This window comes from Musca autumnalis, unplaced genomic scaffold (assembly GCF_047663935.1).
Source record: "Musca autumnalis isolate F117 unplaced genomic scaffold, ASM4766393v1 scaffold_1, whole genome shotgun sequence".
Taxonomy (NCBI): Eukaryota; Metazoa; Arthropoda; class Insecta; order Diptera; family Muscidae; genus Musca; species Musca autumnalis.
In genome coordinates, this window is record NW_027411644.1 from 199,234,970 (window position 1) to 199,258,174 (window position 23,205).

At 37.0% G+C, this 23,205-nt stretch overlaps 1 protein-coding gene across 1 annotated transcript; it reads left to right on the plus strand.

The window, feature by feature from the left end:
* Positions 1-999: 999 nt before the first annotated feature.
* Positions 1,000-19,800, plus strand: LOC141390172 (cytochrome P450 4d8-like). Its single transcript, XM_073962870.1, has 4 exons — positions 1,000-1,087; positions 1,151-1,607; positions 18,828-19,393; positions 19,454-19,800. Exons 1-4 carry the CDS (start codon positions 1,000-1,002, stop codon positions 19,798-19,800), a joined length of 1,458 nt encoding a protein of 485 aa, XP_073818971.1.
* Positions 19,801-23,205: the final 3,405 nt, after the last annotated feature.

A 23,205-nucleotide genomic window follows, 5' to 3' on the forward strand; every position in this document is an offset into this window, starting at 1 on the left:
TCTAGTAACAGATCAGCAAATTTTTTCATTACAGTTTTGTTTTGTGAAACATTGTGTTTCGTTTAACTTACATTAAATATTTTCATTACTATTAATTTCTTATTATTATTTAGTAAACGGTTCTGTGATTTAGCTTAAGTTTAACTGTGATTTTTATATTTTTGATTATTTATTATTTATTTTTATTAATTAATGTTGTGGAGTGCCATTTTTTTAATAATAAGAAATTAATAATAATGCAAAATATTTATATTTTAAAAATGTAATGAAAAAAACAGATGAGAATCTGTTACTAGAATTGAATAAAAAGACGCTCTTGAAAAAGTTGGAAACAAGCCAACGAAACGTTGAGCAAACATGAAATAAATTCATTTATTTTCATTTATTGACCTGACCAAAAAAGCCCACTAAAACATCTATAATAATATCAACATTGGTTAAAAAAAAAACACTCATCAGAAATAATTTTATATTTTCAATAAAAAATTTATATATTTATTATTACAACATTTAGAGATTTGCTTCCGCGGTATGACATAAGTGATGCTAGTGATAGTAGTCTTAATTGTGGAAAACCGGTTTTATGTAATCATCACTGGTTTATAAAACCTATGTTGAGGAAGAAAAATATTCAAACAATTTGTAATGAAATGGAAGGTGTTTAAATATGCAGGAAAAAAATTAAAATCAAATAAAAGTAGAAAAGATACGAAATATGAGATAGTTTTTACCTACCACTTAAAACAAAAGCGAATTTAAATTCACGCGAAACTAGTTTTATGTGTTGATTCATAAAATCGTCAAATTAGAATATTACAAACTGAAGAATGTTAGAACGAAGTTAGAATGTTTCAAATCAAATAGAATATCGTTAAACGTTGAGCAGAAAAGAAGTTTAGTTAAGACGGACGGTACGGTGCGATGTCATTATTAATTTATTTGGGGTGTTTGTTAACATTTGCTTTTTGGGCATATCAAAGTTATGCCTCAAAAAGGAAAATGCGAGAAGCTGTGCAAAATATAAGAGGTCCGCCGGCAGTGCCCCTTCTGGGTTGTGTATCACTGCTGGCCGAAATGAATCCACAAAGTAAGAGAATTGGCAAAACTATTAGAAAGCAGCGAGTAAAGACAAGTGCTATTTTTCTTTCAGACATCTTCGAAAAAGGTGAAGTATTGTTTGAAAAATATGGTCGGCTTTTTAAAATATGGGCCTTTAATCGTCTACTCGTCGTGAGTTCTGATGTTGAATTCAATGAACAAATCTTCTCCAGTAATGTTCACATTACAAAAGTGCCAATTTATAATGTCCTCAAAGATTGGCTGGGTCTCGGACTGTTGCTGAGTGATGGCAAGAAATGGCATTCAAGGCGGAAAATTATTACACCAACATTTCATTTTAAAATTTTGGAACAATTTCTGGAGGTATTTGATCGTCAATCTTCGGTGCTGTTGAATTGTTTGGCTGAGAAGGCTGATGGTAAAACCGCTTTTGATATCTATCAATACATCAGTTTGTACACATTGGATATTATTGCCGAAACAGCGATGGGCACCAGGGTCAATGCCCAGACCAATAAGACAATGGATTATACATCGGCTGTAAAAGAGTAAGTATGAAATAAACAATTGGAAAGTGATTTTAGTAAAAGGGCTACATACATATGTGAGAAGTCTCCCTTGTCCCATCTGGGATGTTTGTGGAACAGTTATATTATTACATACATAATGCCCACAAAACATCCAGGATGTGGCAGGGATGATTTTGTATATAAATGAGTTCAGCCCAAATACCTAAACAATTGATTAGCATTTTGCTGATTTGGTGCTGGCGAAGTTTCTTTGTGCTTGGCATGCTGATATTATTGTATCTCGGTGGCCAACAGTTAAAATATTGATATTTATACCCTCAGACTTTAGGCTAGAGGCGTATATACACTTTAATAGAAAAATGTCTGTCTGTCTGGCTTGTGCGCACGATACCTCTCGAGCAGTTCAACCGATTCGAACCAAAGTTTGGGTATCGTAATATTTTGTCCAAACTTAGTTCAAGTTCGAAGATGGGCCATATCGGTCCACTCCTTCTGGTACCTCCCCCACAAAAGTTCAAAATTTTTCTGTAAAATGGTCTGAACGATAACTCTCGAAGGGAGTAATCGATTTGGTCAAAACTTTGCACATCGTATTATTTCTTCCATATATAGATCTGGTTCGAATATGAACTATATCTGTCCACTCCTTCAGGTACCTCCCACACAAAATTCGGATAAGGTGAAATTTAAGGGCTCCTCTCGGATGGGTTTCCAATTTTTTTTCAGTAAGTTTTCCTTGCGGCTCCCTTTATGACGGTACAATTTTTTTTCTTGCGGAAGTCCATACTTCCTGAGATATTGACCTAAAAGCTCCAAGAAACCCTGACGGCACCAACCAAAATGGCAAAGCCGCAAGATAATCCTCGCAGGGAGTTTTTGATTGATGCAGGCTTTGCGCATCGTATTATTTCATCCAGTCATGTATCAGGTTGAAATATGGATTGTATTGGTCCACTCCTTCGAGTAGCTCCCACACAAAATTCGGATAAAGTCAAGTTTAGGAGCTCCTCACGGATCGTTTTGAAATTTTTTTCAGTAAATTTTTTTGTGGCTCGCTTTACGACGGTACAATTTTTTGCCGGAGTAAGTCCATACTTCCTGAGATATTGGCCTAAAAGCTTCTTGAAACCCTGACGGCACCAACCAAAATGGCAATTCCGCAAGACAATCCTCGCAGGGAGTTTTTGATTGATGCAGGCTTTGAGCATCGTATTATTTTATCAAGTCCAGTATGTGATTGAAATATAGAATAGTGAAGTTTAGGAGCTACTCTCGCATCGTTTTGACTCTTTTTCAGTAGATTGTTGGAGCGGCCTCATTTACAATGGTACATTTTGTTCCGGAATAAGTCAATACTTCCCAAGATAATGGCCCAAAAGCTTCAAAACCCTGTCGGATATTGTGCAAGATAACTCTTAAACTTTTTCAAAATTTTCTTTCAACTTATTTTAACATAATTTAATATTTTGAGTCCTTTATAAGGAAGTTTTGTTGCCAAAAATGTTTGGTATATGTCAATGATTTGGTATAAGCCCACGTCAGGGTACCTACAGATTTTAGAGCAAACTCGTGATATATATTTTATATACGGCATAATTATTGTGTGTGATTTGGTTTTGTTGTTTTTTTCTTGGTCAGTGGCTGAGGGTATTTCTCCGTCAGCACAGCTGACTGATACGTACTTACTTGTTTTATTTCATTTTGAATTTGCAAATTTATCAGGAATCATCATTAATTTTATTCGTGATGAAAATAAGTTTCAGTTAAAAACACTCAAACCCTAAAACAATCTGAATTTTAATTTCGAATTTATGTGTAAACAAATCGTAAAACTTCATGTTTCATTTTGATAAAATGAAATAAAATTTAATAGCATAGACTAATGAACGTATAGACACCAAAAGCTTTCATTTTCTGTTCCTAACAGATGTCACACAAAGTGATGTTGGGGTTAGTCGACTGACTCACAGCTAACTGGGGCTAGTAAAAAGACTCAACTTCGAAAACATTTATTCGTTTTTCTACAATTTGACGGTTGTTTTTGTAAATTTTTGGACATCAGCATGTGCTCTACAAATCAAATTAACTAAAACACCGTTTTTGGTCAATAATAACATCGTAAGTAGCTTTCACTGTGTGCGACATCTCTTGTTTTAACATTTTGGGAGAGAAGAGCTGAGAAACATTTGTAGTCTATACGTTCATTAGTCTATGTTAACAGCGCAACCGATTTTTGTACCCAAATCTGTACTCAAAAGCAAGCTGGAAAAACGGTTCTTTATTCAACTCATTCCCTAAATAATACAGAATGACTTTTTTGTACTCAAAAATTAGTTATGGTCCCAATAAGGTTATAACTTTTTTAGCAAGTATCAAAAATAGTATTGATCAGTAGATATCGGATTTTGGATATTCGGATATGCACAAAATATGCAAAATATATTCAAAGTATGCAAAAAATATGCAATCGCTTTTTTGACGAAAATTGTCAATTAAATTTGGAAAATCTTCTAAAAGTTATTAAGTTTATTGTCTTTAAATGTAGATTTCTTATCAGATTGTTTCAGTGGTGCTTGAATTACACTGTGCAACATTTTTAAGGTGATCTTGTGCAAACAATTCGAACTGAGGATTTTTTGAAAGTACAAACCCAAAGGACAAGAAGCCCTAGTTGGGTTTTGTTGTGTCAGATCCAGCTCGGATTTTATGGCCCCAATCTAAACATGGTTAAATATTGAGTTGTTTAAAGGAGTTCGGGGCTATATCTCTGAAACCAATGCGAATCTTCTTCTGACCTCTGAAGCAAATTTGTAGATAAGGACAAGAATAAAATATTTGGAGAAATAATGTACTCGAAAAACTACACTTATTGCCTCAAATTTCAAAATATATGCAAAAATTCTACAATTTTTATACATTTCGCACCGTATCTCCAAAACCGTTAATTTGTTCTGAATATTTCCTTTTGGAAAAATATTCCCTGGAATTTAATACAAAACTCTTCTGAACATGTTCTAAAAAGCCTCTATGCCGTTGTTTTAAGTACATTTTTCAACGACGATTTAATAAAAATGTCAATAATGTAGTGAAATCCGAAATGCGAGAATAAACTGTTGGTGTGAGCTGTATTTGAAATACGTGTTGTAAAAGATATGATGCAAAATACCGCTGAAACAACATGAAGTAAGCATTTTAGAGTTTCAGAATGTTCTAAAGAATTGTTGAGAACTTTATTTGGAAGATTTTTGCAAAAGGTTAGTTGGTTCAACTCCCAATAGTTTAGCCGATACTGACCAGAATTTCAGCAATTATGTAAAATTTTCTATATTTTATAGATTTTGATGCCCTAGATGGAGTTTTTCGTATGTGGGTTTTTCAAAAGATAAGTTCTACTAGTTTAGGGCTACAATATTGCTAAAGACAGCAAGGCCTTTAGGCTCGCCCTGGCCATGTATTTTTGAAAACAAAGTACAGGTCACGTTTATTGACCAATTGGCCCTAGGGCGATCCCTATTTATTTTGGTAAGAATCGATTCAGATTTGGATATTGCGCCCATCTATACAGTATAATCTCGATAATCCGGACACAACAGGTTTCTGTGGTGCTTGAATTATCAAATTGTCCGGATTATCGAATAGTAAGGAAAATGAATTATTTTCTATGATTAAATCACTCGTTGTAGTCGTATAATAATACTTTTTATACCCTACACACATTTTTTCCATTACACAAGACAACCCACAATGGTCCCAAATCCAAATTTTCTGGCCAAAATTATTTCAACGTCCATTTTGTATTGAAATTAATTATTATTTATAATAAATGTGTACAAACAGCAATTCTTACGTTTTATCGACCAAAATGACCAAAAAGTGCCAAAATTTGTTGAACAGGGTGGTCCCGTTGTGTGGGGTCTAAACCAAAACATTGACCTATGTTAAAAATTTTTTGGTACGAAGTATTCGTATCTTCCAAGAGGTCAAAATACCAAATTTCAGCCGAATCTGTCATAAAATGTCGCTAAAATCCACAAAATATCTAAAACCGGACGGTACTTTTAGGTGGGGGCTAAGACAAAAAATGGAGCTATTTTCAAAAAAAATTATACATACTTGTTTTCTACAATCTGAAACCCTTAAATATGAATTTTAAGGGAAATCGGTTGATAGATGTGGATATTACCGTTCTATTTCAATTGGATACAACATACACAGTCACAACAGGTATTTACAAAAAAAATCTCCCATCTTAAAATAGAAAAATCCACTTTATTTTAACTGTGGCAAATTTGAGCAAGATTTCACTTCTGAATTTATTAGTACAGACCCCCTGCTAGCTTCCAATTCGATTTGGAGGTAGACAATTTTGGACATTTTTTTAAAAGTTTAAATATATTTAAAAAATATTTGTAAAAAATAATTTTCAATATATATAAAAACATTGCTTTTATTACACTAATTTTACAAATTACTTCGTTCTTTTTGTAAATATTATGAAAGTACTCACAAACAGCTTCCCGATTCATAATAACTTTGGTCTCACTTCTGTACATTTATGCAGCGACAACACAAATTGTATATTTCACAGCACAAAGTCTGTTTTATTTTTACATAAAAAAGTATCACCTTTGGTACTGCGCCAATCAACGGAAACTAACGGTATTTACAAAAACTAATTATTTTCGGTTGACTTGATGTGTTTTTTATTATTCTGCGCAAAAACAAATTAAAATTTTGCAACTTCTAAAATAGGGTTTTGGCCAAAAATTTCCTGGTTGAAACCTATGTGCAACCCAACAAACCAACATTACTCGAACAAAACATCATATTTGAATTATAAATTCGTGTGTAGCCACTGGAGAATAAACGAAACTTGATTCTCTTGAAAATAATGAATGTGTATGATAATTAACCGTGTAATTGTAGAATGTATTTATACGAATTGTTTTTCGTAAATATTATTAAATCAGACAAAATGTTTGTGTTTCAAAACCAACACAATAACAAAATATGTTTGTAGTTGTATGAGCAGCCCTATTTTAGACCCTAAGTATGTTTTGACGAAATGTGTTTCAGACAATTTGGAGTTGATTTAGCCCTGACCGTCCGTCTGTCTGTCTGGCTGGCTGGAGCGCACGATAACTCTCGAACGGATCAACCGATTCGGTCCAAAATTTGGCTTTCGTAATATTTTGTCCAAACTTAGTTTAAGTTCGAAGATGGGTTATATCGGTTGGGTTATATTCGGAAAATTTTGCGCACGATAACTCTTGAAGGAATTAACCGATTTCGTCCATACTTTGCACATCGTAAAATTTCTACCAGCATAGAACCCCTATGACACCGTGTGTAGTGGTTGGAGGGCAAGATAACTTTCGAACGGATCTGCCGATTCGGTCCAAAATGTGGGCTTCGTAATATTTTGTGCATACTTAGTTTAAGTTCGAAGATAAGCCATATCGGTCCACTCCTTCAGGTACCTCCCCCACAAAAGCTCAAAAATTGTGCGCACGATAACTCTTGATGGGAGTGACCGATTTGGTCCATACCTTATATATCCTAATATATCTACCAGATATAGATCGGGAGAGTCTCAATAACATCCCAGCAAAATGTTCGATGCCAAAGATGCCATTTAATTATGGGTGAAAGTGATCTGGCATGTCATCTCTTTAGCATCTTCATCGATGAATTTTATATGAGCGTGGACCCCAAAAGATGCTATTCATTTTTGGTTCCAAAGCAAGTCAATGCTTTGGCATGTCATTTTCACCAACCCTTTGCAATGACATTATCATTACGACGAGAGTTTTAACAACGTTGGTTGTGATTTCGAGTCTCCGACAACATCAAGCCTATTGTAAATAATTAAACCAATGTATTTATAACAAAATTCATCTCCATTGGATCGATGGAATGTGTTCAAATGCTGATGAAAAGATCGGATCTTTCACGACTTCCTTTGCATTTGTTCAAATGCTAATGAAAAGATCGGATCTTTCACGACTTCGTTTGAACCAATGCAAAAGATGCCATGAAAGCAAAAAAAGATGTTAAACGGCAAAAACTTAATTTAGAACGCTTTTTGATGATTTTCCAAATTTAGTTGACGATTTTCGTAAAAAAAAACTTGGTCTCTACCCTGAAAATGCATTCAAATTTTGTTATGCGTTAATTTTTATACAATCCGCTATAGTATAAAGTTTGTTTTTCCGCTTGTAACGCATTGAAAGATTCATTTGCAACCGTATAAAGTATATATGTTCTTGATCAGGACAAAATTGTGACTCCATCTAGGACCAATGAGTCAACACCAGGTTGGTCGGTGAGCATAAGCAGAACTAGTGGTTAAATCATCGGAAGTGTTACAACATAGGAGCCGCAATAAATGTCACTCTCGAACACTGGAAAGAAGGAAGATAGAGCCTTAGTCACGTTTGGCGCCGTTACGTTGGCTGATGCAAAGATGTGAGCAATTAATTGTTATCGAAAGTTTGCCGAGCACCCAGGAAGTGACAGGGTAAAGAGAAGATATCGTCATGCCGAGCATGAAGCACTACAATTTACCATTGAACCATGATGGAATCTCAATAGCAATGCGGAGACAGCCGGATGTGCCGAGTGTCGAGTATCTCACTAAAGTTCTCAACCTCTCACTAGTCACCCACATCGTTCCCAAAATCTGGAAAATGGGCAGGGTGGTCCCGCTACTGAAGCCAGGCAAGGATACCAGCGAAGGTGAATCATACAGACCGATTTCACTTATGTCACCCGTAGCAAAGTCCTTTAAGGCTCATGCCGAGCATGAAGCACTACAATTTACCATTGAACCATGATGGAATCTCAATAGCAATGCGGAGACAGCCGGATGTGCCGAGTGTCGAGTATCTCACTAAAGTTCTCAACCTCTCACTAGTCACCCACATCGTTCCCAAAATCTGGAAAATGGGCAGGGTGGTCCCGCTACTGAAGCCAGGCAAGGATACCAGCGAAGGTGAATCATACAGACCGATTTCACTTATGTCACCCGTAGCAAAGTCCTTTAAGGCTTTTACCCTCCCCCGCGTTAGAAAAAGCTATTCAGTTGCCGATCATCAGCATGGGTTCCGTAAGCAGCGCAGCACGACAACAACGCTGCACACCATCTCCACACATATTAGTCCACACGTATTAGTATTAGACTCAAGCAGAGCAAGCCGAGTGATAGAATGGTGGCGCTTGACTTGTCAAAAGCATTTGATACTGTCAATCACTCCACGCTGTTTGAGGACATCGAACAGACTACCCTCCGGACGCCAGTCGTACTTGGAATTGAGGAACAATAATTCCAGCCCAGTAGAGTGAATTCCAGTCCCGTAGAGGGAGTTCCCTGTTCTGTATTCCATCCTCTCTAGACGGCATGGAGATCGTAAGGTATGATTATGATTGTTCGATCATGACGTCAGCTAACTTCCCTGATGTCACTTGTCAAAGGCTGAACTCCTATTTGACTAGTCTGTCCACCTTTTTCCAAGCGAGGAATATGTAAATATCCGACGCTAAATCTACGGTCATTCTGTTAACCACATGGACGGCCGAGGTGAGTACTGAGTTAAATGGCATAGTCGATGGGAGCAGAATTCCTACCACCAGCTACCTCACGATTCTAGGGGTCACAATCGACAGCATGTTTACGTCATCCGGGAACACCCAAGCTATATGCGACAAGCCGAGATGTAGGAACATGGTCTTTAAGTCCCTAGTCGGAAGCACTTGGGGTGCAGATAAGGATATATTGTTGAACACATATAACGCGATAGGTCTGTCTCTCTGTGGCAAACTTTGCGGCGAGAGTGTGTGAATTAGTGCAACGCGATGGAAAAATATTCAAATCTGTCAGAATGCCGACGTGAGAACAGTAACAGGAGAGAGAAGGCAAATATTGTTCCTGTACAGCAACACAATGACATGCTTTCGTTGCAGTACATGATCGGTACAGTGAGAGCCATCCCAATCACCATATGGTGGTTAGGACTTCCCTACCCAGGCATGTCATGATCTAGAAAGATAGATGCAACGTTACAAGAGAGAACCCTAGATCAACAAGCCTAACAAGCAGGTTCACACAGATGTAGTCGCAGATGACATAAACAACATCTATCGCAGCTGAGGTGCGAGCGTCAGCTGCCATGACAAATTAGAGTAGTTTTGGCTCAACTACGGGATGGTGCTGCTGGTCTGCATTCCTATAGGGCAAGGATCGATGACACCGTGCAGAACATGTGCCCAGCAAGCGGAACAGGCCCGCACGACGCACTGCACCTTTTCAACTGCCCTGCCAAACATACTCAACTAACTCCAGTAGCTTTGTTGCTACAACCCATCAAAGCAACCACATTTCTACAACTGGAGACAGAACCAGAGCCAGATTAAGCAGGAAAACTGTAACTGTATATATACATACATATATAATAAATATACTGTTACAACAACAACATTGGTCCATGTTTTGGCATAAGCATCATACAACGGTATCTCCCAACTTTCGGTATTTGGAGATTTTTAGCTACTTATAACGGTATCGCCCGACTTTCTGCATTTTGAGAATTTTACTAAAATATTTTGATCGAACTGTGTGTAATTTGGCTTTGAGATTCCCAGTGGTCACAAAATTTTTTCACTAAAAATGTTCAACATACACAGAACAAAAAACAAGTAAGAACGGGGTTAAGTTCGGCCTGGCCGAACTTGTTATACCCTCCACCACGAGTTGTATTGAAGTAAAATGAAACAATTAGTTTCCTTTCGTTTATGAAGAAGACAAAATATCAATTTCAGTCATTTCTGTGGGATATTGACGTTACAACCTTCAGAATTACGAAAATCAGGAGGTATTCTTCTAGGAGGCTATATCGAAACGTGCACCTATACCAACGAATTTCAGACGGAAATGGGGTTGTATAAAGGCGTGGACCTATACCAACAAATTTCAGGTGGAACGTTTTATATCCTCAACGAAGACTAATTAACAAATTTCAACCATGTTGGTGGGATAATGAAGCTAAAACCTTCAAAAAACCGAATATCGGGAGGTACCGTTCTATGGGGGCTATATGAAGGCGTGAACCTACACCAAAAAATTTCAGGTGGAACGTTTTATATCCTCAACGAAGACTAATTAACAAATTTCAACCATGTTGGTGGGATAATGAAGCTAAAACCTTTAAAATAACGAATATCGGGAGGTACCGTTCTATGGGGGCTATATGAAGGCGTGAACCTACACCAAAAAATTTCAGGTGGAAAGTTCTATACACCCAACGATAACTAAATACCAAATTTCAGCCATTTTGGTGGGATAATGAAGCTAAAACCTTCAAAATACCGAATATCGGGAGGTACCGTTCTATGGAGACTATATTAAGGCGTGGACCTATGCCAACAAATTTTAGGTGAACGTTTTATATCCTCAACGTAGACTAATTACCAAATTTCAACCATTTTGATGGGATAATGAAGCTAAAACCTTCAAAATACCGAATATCGGGAGGTACCGTTCTATGGAGACTATATTAAGGCGTGGACCTATGCCAACAAATTTTAGGTGAACGTTTTATATCCTCAACGTAGACTAATTACCAAATTTCAACCATTTTGATGGGATAATGAAGCTAAAACCTTCAAAATACCGAATATCGGGAGGTACCGTTCTATGGGGGCTATATGAAGGCGTGAACCTATACCAACAAATTTCAGGTGGAAAGTTTTATACACCCAACGATAACTAAATACCAAATGTCAGCCATTTTGGTAGGATAATGAAGCTAAAACCTTAAAAATACCGAAAATCGGGAGGTACCGTTCTATGGGGGCTATATCAAAACGTGGACCGATATATCCCATTTTCAATACCAACCATCCTGCAAGTAACAAAAACTTCTGTAGCAAGCATTGACTCTCTATCTTTAAAATTGCGAGCTGTATCTTGATTTCAACAGACAGAAGACGGACGGACGGACAGATCGACATAGAATTTTATGCTGATCAATAATATACTCGTATATACTTTATATAGGGTCTCCGACGAATATTTCGATGTGTTACAAACGGAATGACAAATTTATTTATACCCTCCACCATATGGAGGGTATAATAATTACTGCATTATTACTGCATATCAGGAATAGACTTTATGAACTCTTGCCAAGGTTCAAATTTCTGCAATTCATGAACGCCTTTCATAAAGCAAAAAAAAAAAAAAAAAAATACTGATTTTTCCGAGAGTTTGAAAAAAATAACATCAACTTGTCAAAATTCTAGTAGACAATAATTGATGATCAAAAATCTTCTGATATAGAAGAACAATTAGTAATGACGTAGGAATAAAACTTACCATAGTATTTGAAATGAAAATTGAAAAATGGGATTACCAAGCAGGACTATAGGAAAAGTTTGGAGTTTCAATTAGCTGACATAATTTCGCATATGCATTTATCTAATGAAGTGCGATACATATACTAGTTACCAAGATTTGCCTTTGTCTGCCACAAAAGCAACATCCTAATACGCCTGAAGATCGGTTTAACCACCCGTGATAATTTTTCAATGTATCTCTTAGGTCATAAAAGCTCAACTCGAAAGAGAATTAATTAATTAAATAAAAAATTTTAGCGAGTTTTTTTTGTTTTTATGGACTAACAACCACACCACCACACACCACCAATCAAAGCTGAGACAGATTTTGCTGCTTTTTATTAATTATTATACCCTCCACCATAGTATGGAGGGTATATTAAGTTTGTTTTTCCGTTTGTAACGCATTGAAATACTCATTTGCGACCCTATAAAGTATATATATTCTTGATCAGGGTAAAATTCTAAGTCGATCTGAGCACGTCCGTCCGTCCGTCTGTGGTAATCACTCTAGCATCCACAAAAATGGAGATAGGACGCTGAAATTTTGGGAAAATGCGTCTTTTGTTTGCAGGCAGGTCAAGTTCGATGATGGGCTATATCGGTCCACGTTTTGGTATAGCCCCCATATAACGGTACCCCCCGAATTACGGTATTTTGACGTTTTTAGCTACATTTTCAGACCGATTTGGCTATAATTTGACATTTAGGGTTCTTAAGTGTCAATAAACATATATAACAAAACTTGTGGATTTAGGTCCACGTTTTGGTATAGCCCCCATATAACGGTACCCCCCGATTTGCGGTATTTTGAAGTTTTTAGCTACATTTTTAGACCGATTTAGCTATAATTTGAAATTTAGGGTTCTTAAATATCAATAAACTTATATAACAAAAGTTGTGGACATAGGTTCACGTTTTGGTATAGCCCCCATATAACGGTACCCCCGATTTGCGGTATTTTGACGTTTTTAGCTACATTTTCAGACCGATGTAGCTATAATTTGACATTTAGGGTTCTTGAATGTCAATAAACTTATATAACAAAAGTTGTGGACATAGGTCCACGTTTTGGTATAGCCCCCATATAACGGTACCCCCCGATTTGCGGTGTTTTGACGTGTTTAGCTACATTTTCAGACCGATGTAGCTATAATTTGACATTTAGGGTTCTTAAATGTCAATAAACTTATATAACAAAAGTTGTGGACATAGGTCCAAGTTTTGGTATAGCCCCCATATAACGGTACCCCCCGATTTGCGGTATTTTGACGTTTGTAGCTACATTTTCAGACCGATGAAGCTATAATTTGACATTTGAAGTTCTTAAATGTCAATAAACTTATGTGACAAAACTAGTGGACATAGGTCCAAGTTTTGGTATAGCCCCCATTTAACGGTACCCCCCGATTTACGGTATTTTGACATTTTTAGCTACATTTTCAGACCAATATAGCTATAATTTGACATTTAGGGTTCTTAAGTGTAACTAAACTTATATAACAAAAGTTGTGGACCTAGGTCCACGTGTTGGTATAGCCCCCATATAACGGTACCCCCGATTTACGACATTTTGACGTTTTTCCCTACATTTTCAGACCGATTTAGCTATCAATTGACATTTAGGGTTCTTAAATGTCAATAAACTTATATAACTAGTGGCCATAGGTCCATGTTTTGGAATAGCCCCCATATAACGTTACCGCCCGATTTCAGGTATTTTGAGAATTTTACCAACAAGTTTTAACCGAATTATCTGTAATTTGAACATTTGGCATTTGAAATTCTTAGTAGTCACCACACCTCTCCACCAAAAATTTTCAAGAAAGCCCCCATATAACGGTACCTCCCGATTTTCAGTAATTTGATGATTTTAGCTACAATATTAAACCGAACTAGCAGTAATTTGACATTTGAAGTTCTTAGAGGTCACCACGCCTCTCCATCAAAAATTTTCAACATAGGTCCATGTTCGGATATAGCTCCCATGTAACGGTACCTCCCAATTTTCAGTAATTTGGCCATTTTAGCTACAATTTTTAACAGAACTAACTGTAATTTGACATTTGAAGGTTGTAGTGATCACCACGCATCTGCGTCAAAAATTTTCAACATAGCCCCAATATAACGATACTTCCCGATTTTCGGTACTTTGAGGATTTTACTTAAAATGTTTAACCGAACGTAGGTCCATGTTTTTTAATAGCCCCAAAACAAACCTCCCGATTTTCCGTACCTTAGCTTTATTTTTGGACGAACTTTCTGTAATTTGAAATTTAAAAGTCAACAAAATTTCTGCAACAAAAATTGTTCATTTAAGTTCATATTTTCGTATGGCCCAGACACCTCCGAACTAGCTGTTAATGACATTTGAAGTTCCCACGTTATGTACCGATTTTCGATATTTTGAGGATTCTAGCTAAATTTTTTAACCGAATTAGGAGTTATTTGACATTAAAGGCTCCCATCAAAAACTCTCAACATAGACCCATGTTTTATTATAACCCCTATATAACAGTACCTACCAATTTCTAGCCCACCAAAAATTGTCAACAGTTAGATATAGGCACCATAAAAAAGGGCCTCCCGAATGAAGCATTTTATGTACATTATCTGACATTTTAACGTACTCACTTAAAGTTGGGGAAAGGAATGAATATTTTATGGTGGAGGGTATGAAAGTTCGGCCCGGCCGAACTTAATGCTTTTTTACTTGTTATTATTGTAATTTACCGTTTCTTCTAATGATTTTCACTGCACAAGACGATAACTTGTGAGCATAGCAGAACAATACGAACCATATGTACATACATGTTGAGTCTATCAGCACTATATACTCGTATGGTAAATTTCAAATTTCCTTTTCAATACCATTGAAAAAAAAATTAATTTTTTTTGCGAGCACATCCGCGATTTTTGGTACTTAGGTTAAGAAAAAAATTGTTGTTTCAAATATCTTCGCGTTCACAAAATTGGATGCTGCACCCAAAAGTTTTAGGGGGTTTTGTTTCCTTTATAGAAAAAAATATTTAAAAATTCCCTTTGGGTTTTAATAAGAAAATATATCTATAAATCGTTAACAGAATGTTATATCTCTCCGCCGATGTTAAAATATTTCTAAATTTGTTTTTATTTTCGCGGAAAATCAACAAATAATAAAAAACTCTTAGAGTAAATTTAATATATTCTAACTCAGAGTCCATATAACTCTCAAAAAAAAAAAAAAATAATAATAATAAATTTAAAATCTCTACAGCATCTAGACAATGTCCAGAAAAATGTGACCCAAAATTTTATAGATTGGGTTTTTAACTTGCATATTGCAGCAACAACAAAAGACAAAAGTTTATTGTTGGAACATTATTTCAAAAATAAAATCACGCGAGGTTCAGGAGTACCTGTACGACAGTTGTAAATTTTAAAGCCAAAAAATAGATTTTTTTTAGAAAATGTAGGCACCAAATGTTCGCCTTTGGACTCCTATTACTAGGAAGCTGTACGGAGCACACCAACAGTGGTAGTTGAGGTGTATGTGTGTTGTGGTTTGTTGATATAAGCTTGGTTCCCGTACTTTTTAATAGTAAAACTCGTAAAAGAGAGAACTGTAAAAAATGTTTTCTCACCCAAAGGTTTTTTGAAATAGTTCGGGAATGGAAAATATGTCAAAAGAAGTGAAACAAATGTCAAAGTCGGCGTATCAGCCAATCAGACGCCGGCAACCATGTTACTTTTTTTAAACGCTCAAATTTGTCGAGTAAAAAGTTTTTAAAGAGAGCGCCATTTTACTACTTTTTTGTGTACGGGAACGGTTTTTCGTATAAAAGGTGTAAAAGTCGCAAAAATGTTAAAAACTTTTTCGTTCTGGAACAAAGCTATAGTCTCAATGTGATGGTGAGATGATGATGGAGGTTGTGTTGTGGTTTGTTGATAAATAGTCAATGCGTTGGTGAGACGACGAGACCATTCAAAAGGAAAAGAGAACAATATTGAGAGCATTAACCAAACAAGAGAGGAAATATGAGAGCAAAGTAGGGAAAAATAGGAAAGTGATTTTGCATCTCATCTCATGATTTTGCATTCGGATGGATATAAGAAACTGGACATGTATCTGATATAAGGTACCTGAACAGTATGAAAAAACTACATCACGAATGAAAATATGTAAAAATTCTTGAAATATTTTTTCAGTGTAGGGCCATGCTTTGGTTTAGCCTCGTATAACGCCATCTCCCGATTTTGGATATTTTACAGTAGCAGATCGAATTAGCTGTAATTAGGCATTATGGATTCATAGTGGTTAAACATTTCTCCGCGAAAAGTTGTGAACATATGTTTGCAATAGCCCCCACATGTCGGTGCTATCCGATATCAGGGATATTGAAGTTTTTAGCTAAAATTTCCTTCATTTTGGAATCCCCCCATATAACCATAACGTCCGTCTTCAGGTATTTTGAAGTTATTATCTACTTTTTCATTGGCTGCAATTTTGGTTGCCAGTGAACAAAAAAATTTTGCAGCGTTAATTGTGGACATAGGTTCACGTTTTGGTATAGCCCCCATATAACGGTACCCCCGATTTACGGTATTTTGACGTTTTTAGCTACATTTTCAGACCGATTTAGCTATAATTTGACATTTAGGGCTCTTAAGTGTCAATAAACTTATATAACAAAAGTTTTTGACAGAGGTTCACGTTTTGGTATAGCCCCCATATAACGGTACCCCCGATTTACGGCATTTTGAACTTTTTAGCTACATTTTCAGAACGATTTAGCTATAAATTGACATTTAGGGTTCTTAAATGTCAATAAACTTATATAACTAGTGGACATAGGTCAATGTTTTGGGATAGCCCCATATAACGTTACCGCCCGATTTCAGGCATTTTGAAGTTTTAAGTCACATTTCTAGACCGAATTAGTTATAATTTGATATTTAGGGTTCTAAGTGACCAAAAAACTTATATTCGAAAAAATTATGAACATAAGTACATGTTTTGGTATAGCCCCATATAACGGTACCTCCCGATTTTCGGTATTTTGAGATTTTTACCTACAAGTTTTAACCGAATTAGCTGTAATTTGAACATTTGACATTTGAAGTTCTTAGTGGTCACCACACCTCTACACAAAAATTGTCTGACATTTTTGGAAAATGCGTCTTTTGTTTGCAGGCAGGTCAAGTTCGATGATGGGCTATATCGGTCCACGTTTTGGTATAGCCCACATATAACGGTACCCCCCGATTTACGGTATTTTGACGTTTTTAGCTATATTTTCAGACTGATGTAGCTATAATTTGACATTTAGGGTTCTTAAATGTCAATAAACTTATATAACAAAACTTGTGGACATAGGTCCACGTTTTGGTATAGCCCCCATATAACGGTTACCCCGATTTACGGTATTTTGACGTTTTTAGCTACATTTTCAGACCGATTTAGCTATAATTTGACATTTAGGGTTCTTAAATATCAATAAACTTATACAACAAAAGTTGTGGACATAGGTCCACGTTTTGGTATAGCCCCCATATAACGGTACCCCCGATTTACGGCATTTTGAACTTTTTAGCTACATTTTCAGAACGATTTAGCTATAAATTGACATTTAGGGTTCTTAAATGTCAATAAACTTATATAACTAGTGGACATAGGTCCATATTTTGGAATAGCCCCCATCCCATTTAAGTCACATTTCTAGACCGAATTAGATATAATTTGGTTCTCAGTGACCAAAAAACTTTAATTCGAAAAAATTATGAACATAGGTCCATGTTTACAAGTTTTAATTGAATTATCTGTAATTTGAACATTTGTCATTTGAAATTCTTAGTGGTCACCACACCTCTCCACCAAAAATTGTCAAGAAAGGTCGATGTATTGATAAAGCCCCCATATAAAAGTACCTCCCGATTTCCAGTAATTTGATAATTTTACCTACAATATTAAACCGAACTAGCAGTAATTTGACATTTGAAGTTCTTAGTGGTCACAACACCTCTCCATCAACAATTGTCAACATAGGTCCATGTTCGGATATAGCTCCCATATAACGGTACTTCCCAATTTTCACCACATATCTGCATCAACAATTTTCAACATAGCCCCAATATTTTACTTAAAATTTTTAACCGAACGTAGGTCCATGTTTTGGTATAGCCCCAAAACAAACCTCCCGATTTTCCGTACCTTAGCTTTATTTTTGGACGAACTTTCCGTAATTTGAAATTTAAAAGCCAACAAAAATTCTGCAACAAAAATTGTTCATTTAAGTTCATATTTTCGTATAGCCCACATACCTCCGAACTAGCTGTTAATGACATTTGAAGTTCCCACGTTATGTACCGATTTTCGGTATTTTGAGGATTCTAGCTACAATTTTTAACCGAATTGGGAGTTATTTGGAATTTAAGGCTCCCATCAAAAACTGTCAAAATAGGTCCATGTTTTATTATAACCCCTATATAACAGTACCTCCCAATTTCTAGCCCACCAAAAATTGTCAACATATGTTAGATATAGATATAGGCACCATAAAAAATGGCCTCCCTTATAAAGCATTTTATGTACATTATCTGACATTTTAATGTACACACTTAAAGTTGGGGACAAGAATGAAAACTAATTATTCCATTTTAGTTCAGAATATTTTATGGTGGAGGGTATGAAAAGTTCGGCCCGGCCGAACTTAACGCTTTTTTACTTGTTTTAAACTAAATTTTCGGCCCAAATTTTCTGTAATTGGTAATTAGGATTCCCAGCGGTAAATATTTTATGGTGGAGGGTATTAAAAGTTTTCTTGCTTGTTTAAATTTTAATTCTTTTAATGCTTTTTTTATTTTCAGAATGACAGATTTGATGAGCTGGCGCACTTTACGTTTGCATTTGAACAGTGAACTGGTCTTTACCATCTTACATCCATTTAAGAAAATTCGACAAAATCAACTAATTTCAATTTTACACAATTTCACCAAGAATGTTATTGAAGAGAGGCGGACATTTTTGGAGAAACAATTGAAATTTGATGCCGAAAATCCCTTGGATACAAATGATATTGGTTCGAAAAAACGTTGTGGTCTGCTGGATGTTCTGTTGCAATCCACCGTGCAGGGTCAACCATTGACGGACGAAGATATACGCGAAGAAGTTGATACATTTATGTTTGAGGGTCACGATACCACCGCCTCAGCATTGAGTTTTATGCTACACCTTTTGGCCAGAGATGAAAGGGTACAGAATAAACTTTTAGCCGAAATACGTGAGGCATATGGTGAAAAGGAATTGAATGTACCATTTACGCTGATGAATTTAAATGAGTTGAAATATTTAGAGTGTGTTATAAAGGAGGGTCTACGAATGTTTCCATCGGTACCAATTATTGGTCGTTCCATTAAAGACGATTTTAAATACAGTAAGTGGGGACGTGTTTTGATGTTAAACAGTAAACTTAAATTCCTTTCCCTTTCTGCAGAACACTCAAAGTTTGGAGATGGTGTCGTGCCAGCAGGAACAGAATTAATCCTCTCATTGATGGGCACATTGAGGAACCCTGAACGTTTTGAAAATCCCAACAAGTTTATACCTGAACGCCATGAGGATTGCGATGGCCGCAATAATCTTGGTGCAAGTGCTTTTAGTGCCGGTCCCCGTAACTGCATTGGCCAGAAATTTGCCATGTATGTCATGAAAATTACTCTGATCAAACTTATCCACAAATATGAATTATTACCACTTGGCGAGGAAATTCGACCTATTGTAACGGTTGTTATACGTTCCGAAAATGGTATGCAGTTGGGTTTGAGACAACGTGTTGCATAGTCTTATTTATATGTATTTTTTATTATTTTTATATACCTAGTTGTTGATTTATTTTTTATGTAATAATATTTTATTTTACTTCTTTAAATAAATAAGGAAAAGAATTTATTTTGAACATATTTCTGATTTGTAACCTGTTGTGTGATTCTCAAACACATTTTCTGAGTTACCGACTAAAATCGGTAAAAATAAATTGCTTATAAATTCGGTAAGTAACGATATTACTCGGTAAGTTAGCGACCAAAAGAAAGAAGTCGTAAAGTTCTACCGACAGCAACAGTGTTGTAAACTTTTATTTGAACTTTTCATCCAAAATTTAATTAATTTAGACAATCTAAGTTCTAAGAGAATAGCACTACTGATATTAAATGTCTTATTATGCTTTTAGCACTCTGATACGGTGATTAAAGAGACCCCCTGTCCGTTTCACCCAATGTGGAGTTGGTTTTTGTAACAGTATTTTATTTATTATTTGTTTGTATGGTCATTGCTCAGCTTACTTTGGCTGTGGGTCAATCTCCAATTTCACAAGGGAGCTGCTTCGATGGGAGGTCAACACTGATCCACTGGATTTTGGCGGAGCCGTTGAAAAGGTGCAGCGTGGTGTGCGGGCCTTTGCGGCATGCTGGGCAGATGTTATTCACGGTGTCGTCAATCAATAGAAATGTAAACAAATGCTCGCGATAGAGTTAAAACGACTCTGGTTTGTCGTGGCAGCTGACACTCCTCAGCTGCGATAGATGGGGAATGTTCTCCGAGGACCGCATTCATCTGCGACTTCATTCGTGTGAATGCTATTTAAACCTGCTTGATAGGCTTGTTGAAATGTGGCTGCTTTGAATGGTTATAGCCACAAAGTTACTGGAGTTAGTTGAGTAGGTTTGGCAGGGCAGTTGAAAAGGTGCAGAGTGTCGTACGGACCTGTGCCGCACGATGGACAGATGTTTCTGCACGGTGTCATCGATTCTTGCACTATAGGAATGCAGACTGCAGTACCATCCCGTAGCTGTGCCAAAAATACTCAGATTCTTCATGGCAGCTGACGCTCGCACCTCAGCTGAAATTGATGGGGAATGTATTCCGAGGACCGCATTCAAAAAATAGTTGCTTATGGCATGTGCGACTGCGTCCGTATGAATGCTATTCAAACCTGCTTCATATGCTTGGGGTCTAGGGAGGATTTTGATCTGCCTGAGTGGGTGGGGCCTATCCACCATATCGTAACCCGTGAGGGCCGGTAACACCCGAGCAAGTACTGCAACGAAAGCTTGACATTGTGTTGCTGTGCTGGAAGAATCTTTGCCTCCTTATGTAGATCTTACACTGGAGACATGTAGTGACACCCTGTTGCAGTTCTCAAGGCAGCATTCTGGAAAGTTTGAATATCTTTCCATCGCATTGAACTTACATTCGCGTACCAAAGTGGCGCGTTATACGTGGTCAACAAGGTTTCTGTATCTGCACCCCAATTGCAGCCGGCTAGGGACTTTAGCACGTTATTCCTGCATTTCAGCTTGTCTGTGGCATTCACGGCCGATGTGACCCCTAAAATTTTGGGGTAATTTGTGGTCGGAATTCTGCTATCATAGACCATGACATTAAACTCTGTTCTCACCTCTGCCCTCTATGTGGTTAACGCGGTGGTGGTGGAATTAGTGGCGGATATTTGAATATTCTTCGCGTGGCAAAGGGTGGTAAGATCAGTCAAACAGGAGTTCAGCCTTTCACAAATGACATTACGGAAAGTACCTGACGCCAAGATCATAAAATCTTCCGCATACATTCCCAATACCGTTTGGAGGGGCGGAATACAGTAGAGGTAGAGGTTAAACAGTTCCGGTGATATCACCCCACCTTGGGAAATCCCTGTTTCGCTCTTTCGATTTGTTGTTTTTTAATTTTTCTCATCAATGTAGTTTCAGAATCCGCAAAAACTTTCCAGGTGTAAGCACTTTCCATTTAAATTTTGTTCAAGAGCACCGTGCTAATGCGACGTAGTACTCTTCTTTTAGTCCAGTCACTCTTGGCTTGCTCGACAAATTGTCGATTAAGAACTCTTCGGATTAGTCAGGATAACTTCGTCAAACATGACTGAGGTCCTATCTTCCTTCTTTCCAGGTTTCGAGAGTGACTTAACCGTTGCCCGCAATTCACCTATTCTGGCTCCAATGTTGCAACTCTTCAGATGATTTAACCACTTGTTCCGTTTATGCTCACCGATCAACCTGTTAACTTCCAGTGCCAGCACATTGGCTTTGGGTTCATTGGGATTGGCACGACGGAGCTCATCACGCTCAGCGATAGTGTCTCGGTACGCCCTTCTGCTACCCGAACATCAGAAGGATTGGTCAGATGGGTTAACTTTCTGGAACTCGGCCAATGAGCTTTCCCATGAATTATCGGCGGGATTTATACGTTCAGCAACTCCGGCAGTTCCATACCTGGCTGCTACCCGCATATACAGAAGAATCCCGATAAGTCGTAATCAAAGGGACCGGTAATTTTTTACGAATTATCGAGGTTTTCGATTAAGCGAGGATAAAATTTAAGGAAATAGCTTCAAGGGACCGACAGCTTATCCGATTTATCGAGAATTTCGATTTATGGAGATACGAATTATCGCGATTCTGCCATATTTCATGTACGGAACATTAGAGTCAGGCTCAAGCGAGATAGGTCTGTATTTAACAGACTGGTGCAGTAGGAAAGCTAATCCCCAAGCTCCACTTCTGGTGCGAACCTTCCTCAGTACGTTGTAATCATCACAACGCTGTAAGCTGCAGTTGTTGTTAAGCTTGTTTTCCTGCACCGCCGTTGTTGTTAAGCTTGTTTTCCTGCACCGCCGCGACCGGATATTTTTCCAACTTATGAAGTCAACTATTTCCTCCTAAAATCCTCAAAATACCTTAACTCGGAATGGACCGTTATATGAGCGCTATACCAAAACATGTACCTCTGTTGACAATTTTCGGGACTGCAGGGAACCTCAAACGTAAAATTATGGGTTGTTCAGTCCAAAATGTAACCAAATCACTCAAAAGACCTATATTGGGAGGTACCGTTATATGGGAGCTATACCAATACATGGACCTATGTATACGACAATTTCTTATTAGAGAAGTGTTGTGACCACTAAGAACCCCAAATTGCAAATAATAGCTAGATCGGTTAAACATTATAGCTAAAATCCTCAACATACCGAAAATCGGGTGGTACCGTTATATGGGAGCTACACCGAAACGTGGGCCGATATAGCCCATCATCGAACTTGACCTACTCCAAAATTTATACTGTCGTAAATTGAACCGCGAGGTCTACCTGCTGTAAAAAAAGTAAAACGATGATAGACGTGTTTCAAATAGCACATTTGCGAAAAATTTTGCTTCTTTTTTGCTTTAATGTTGA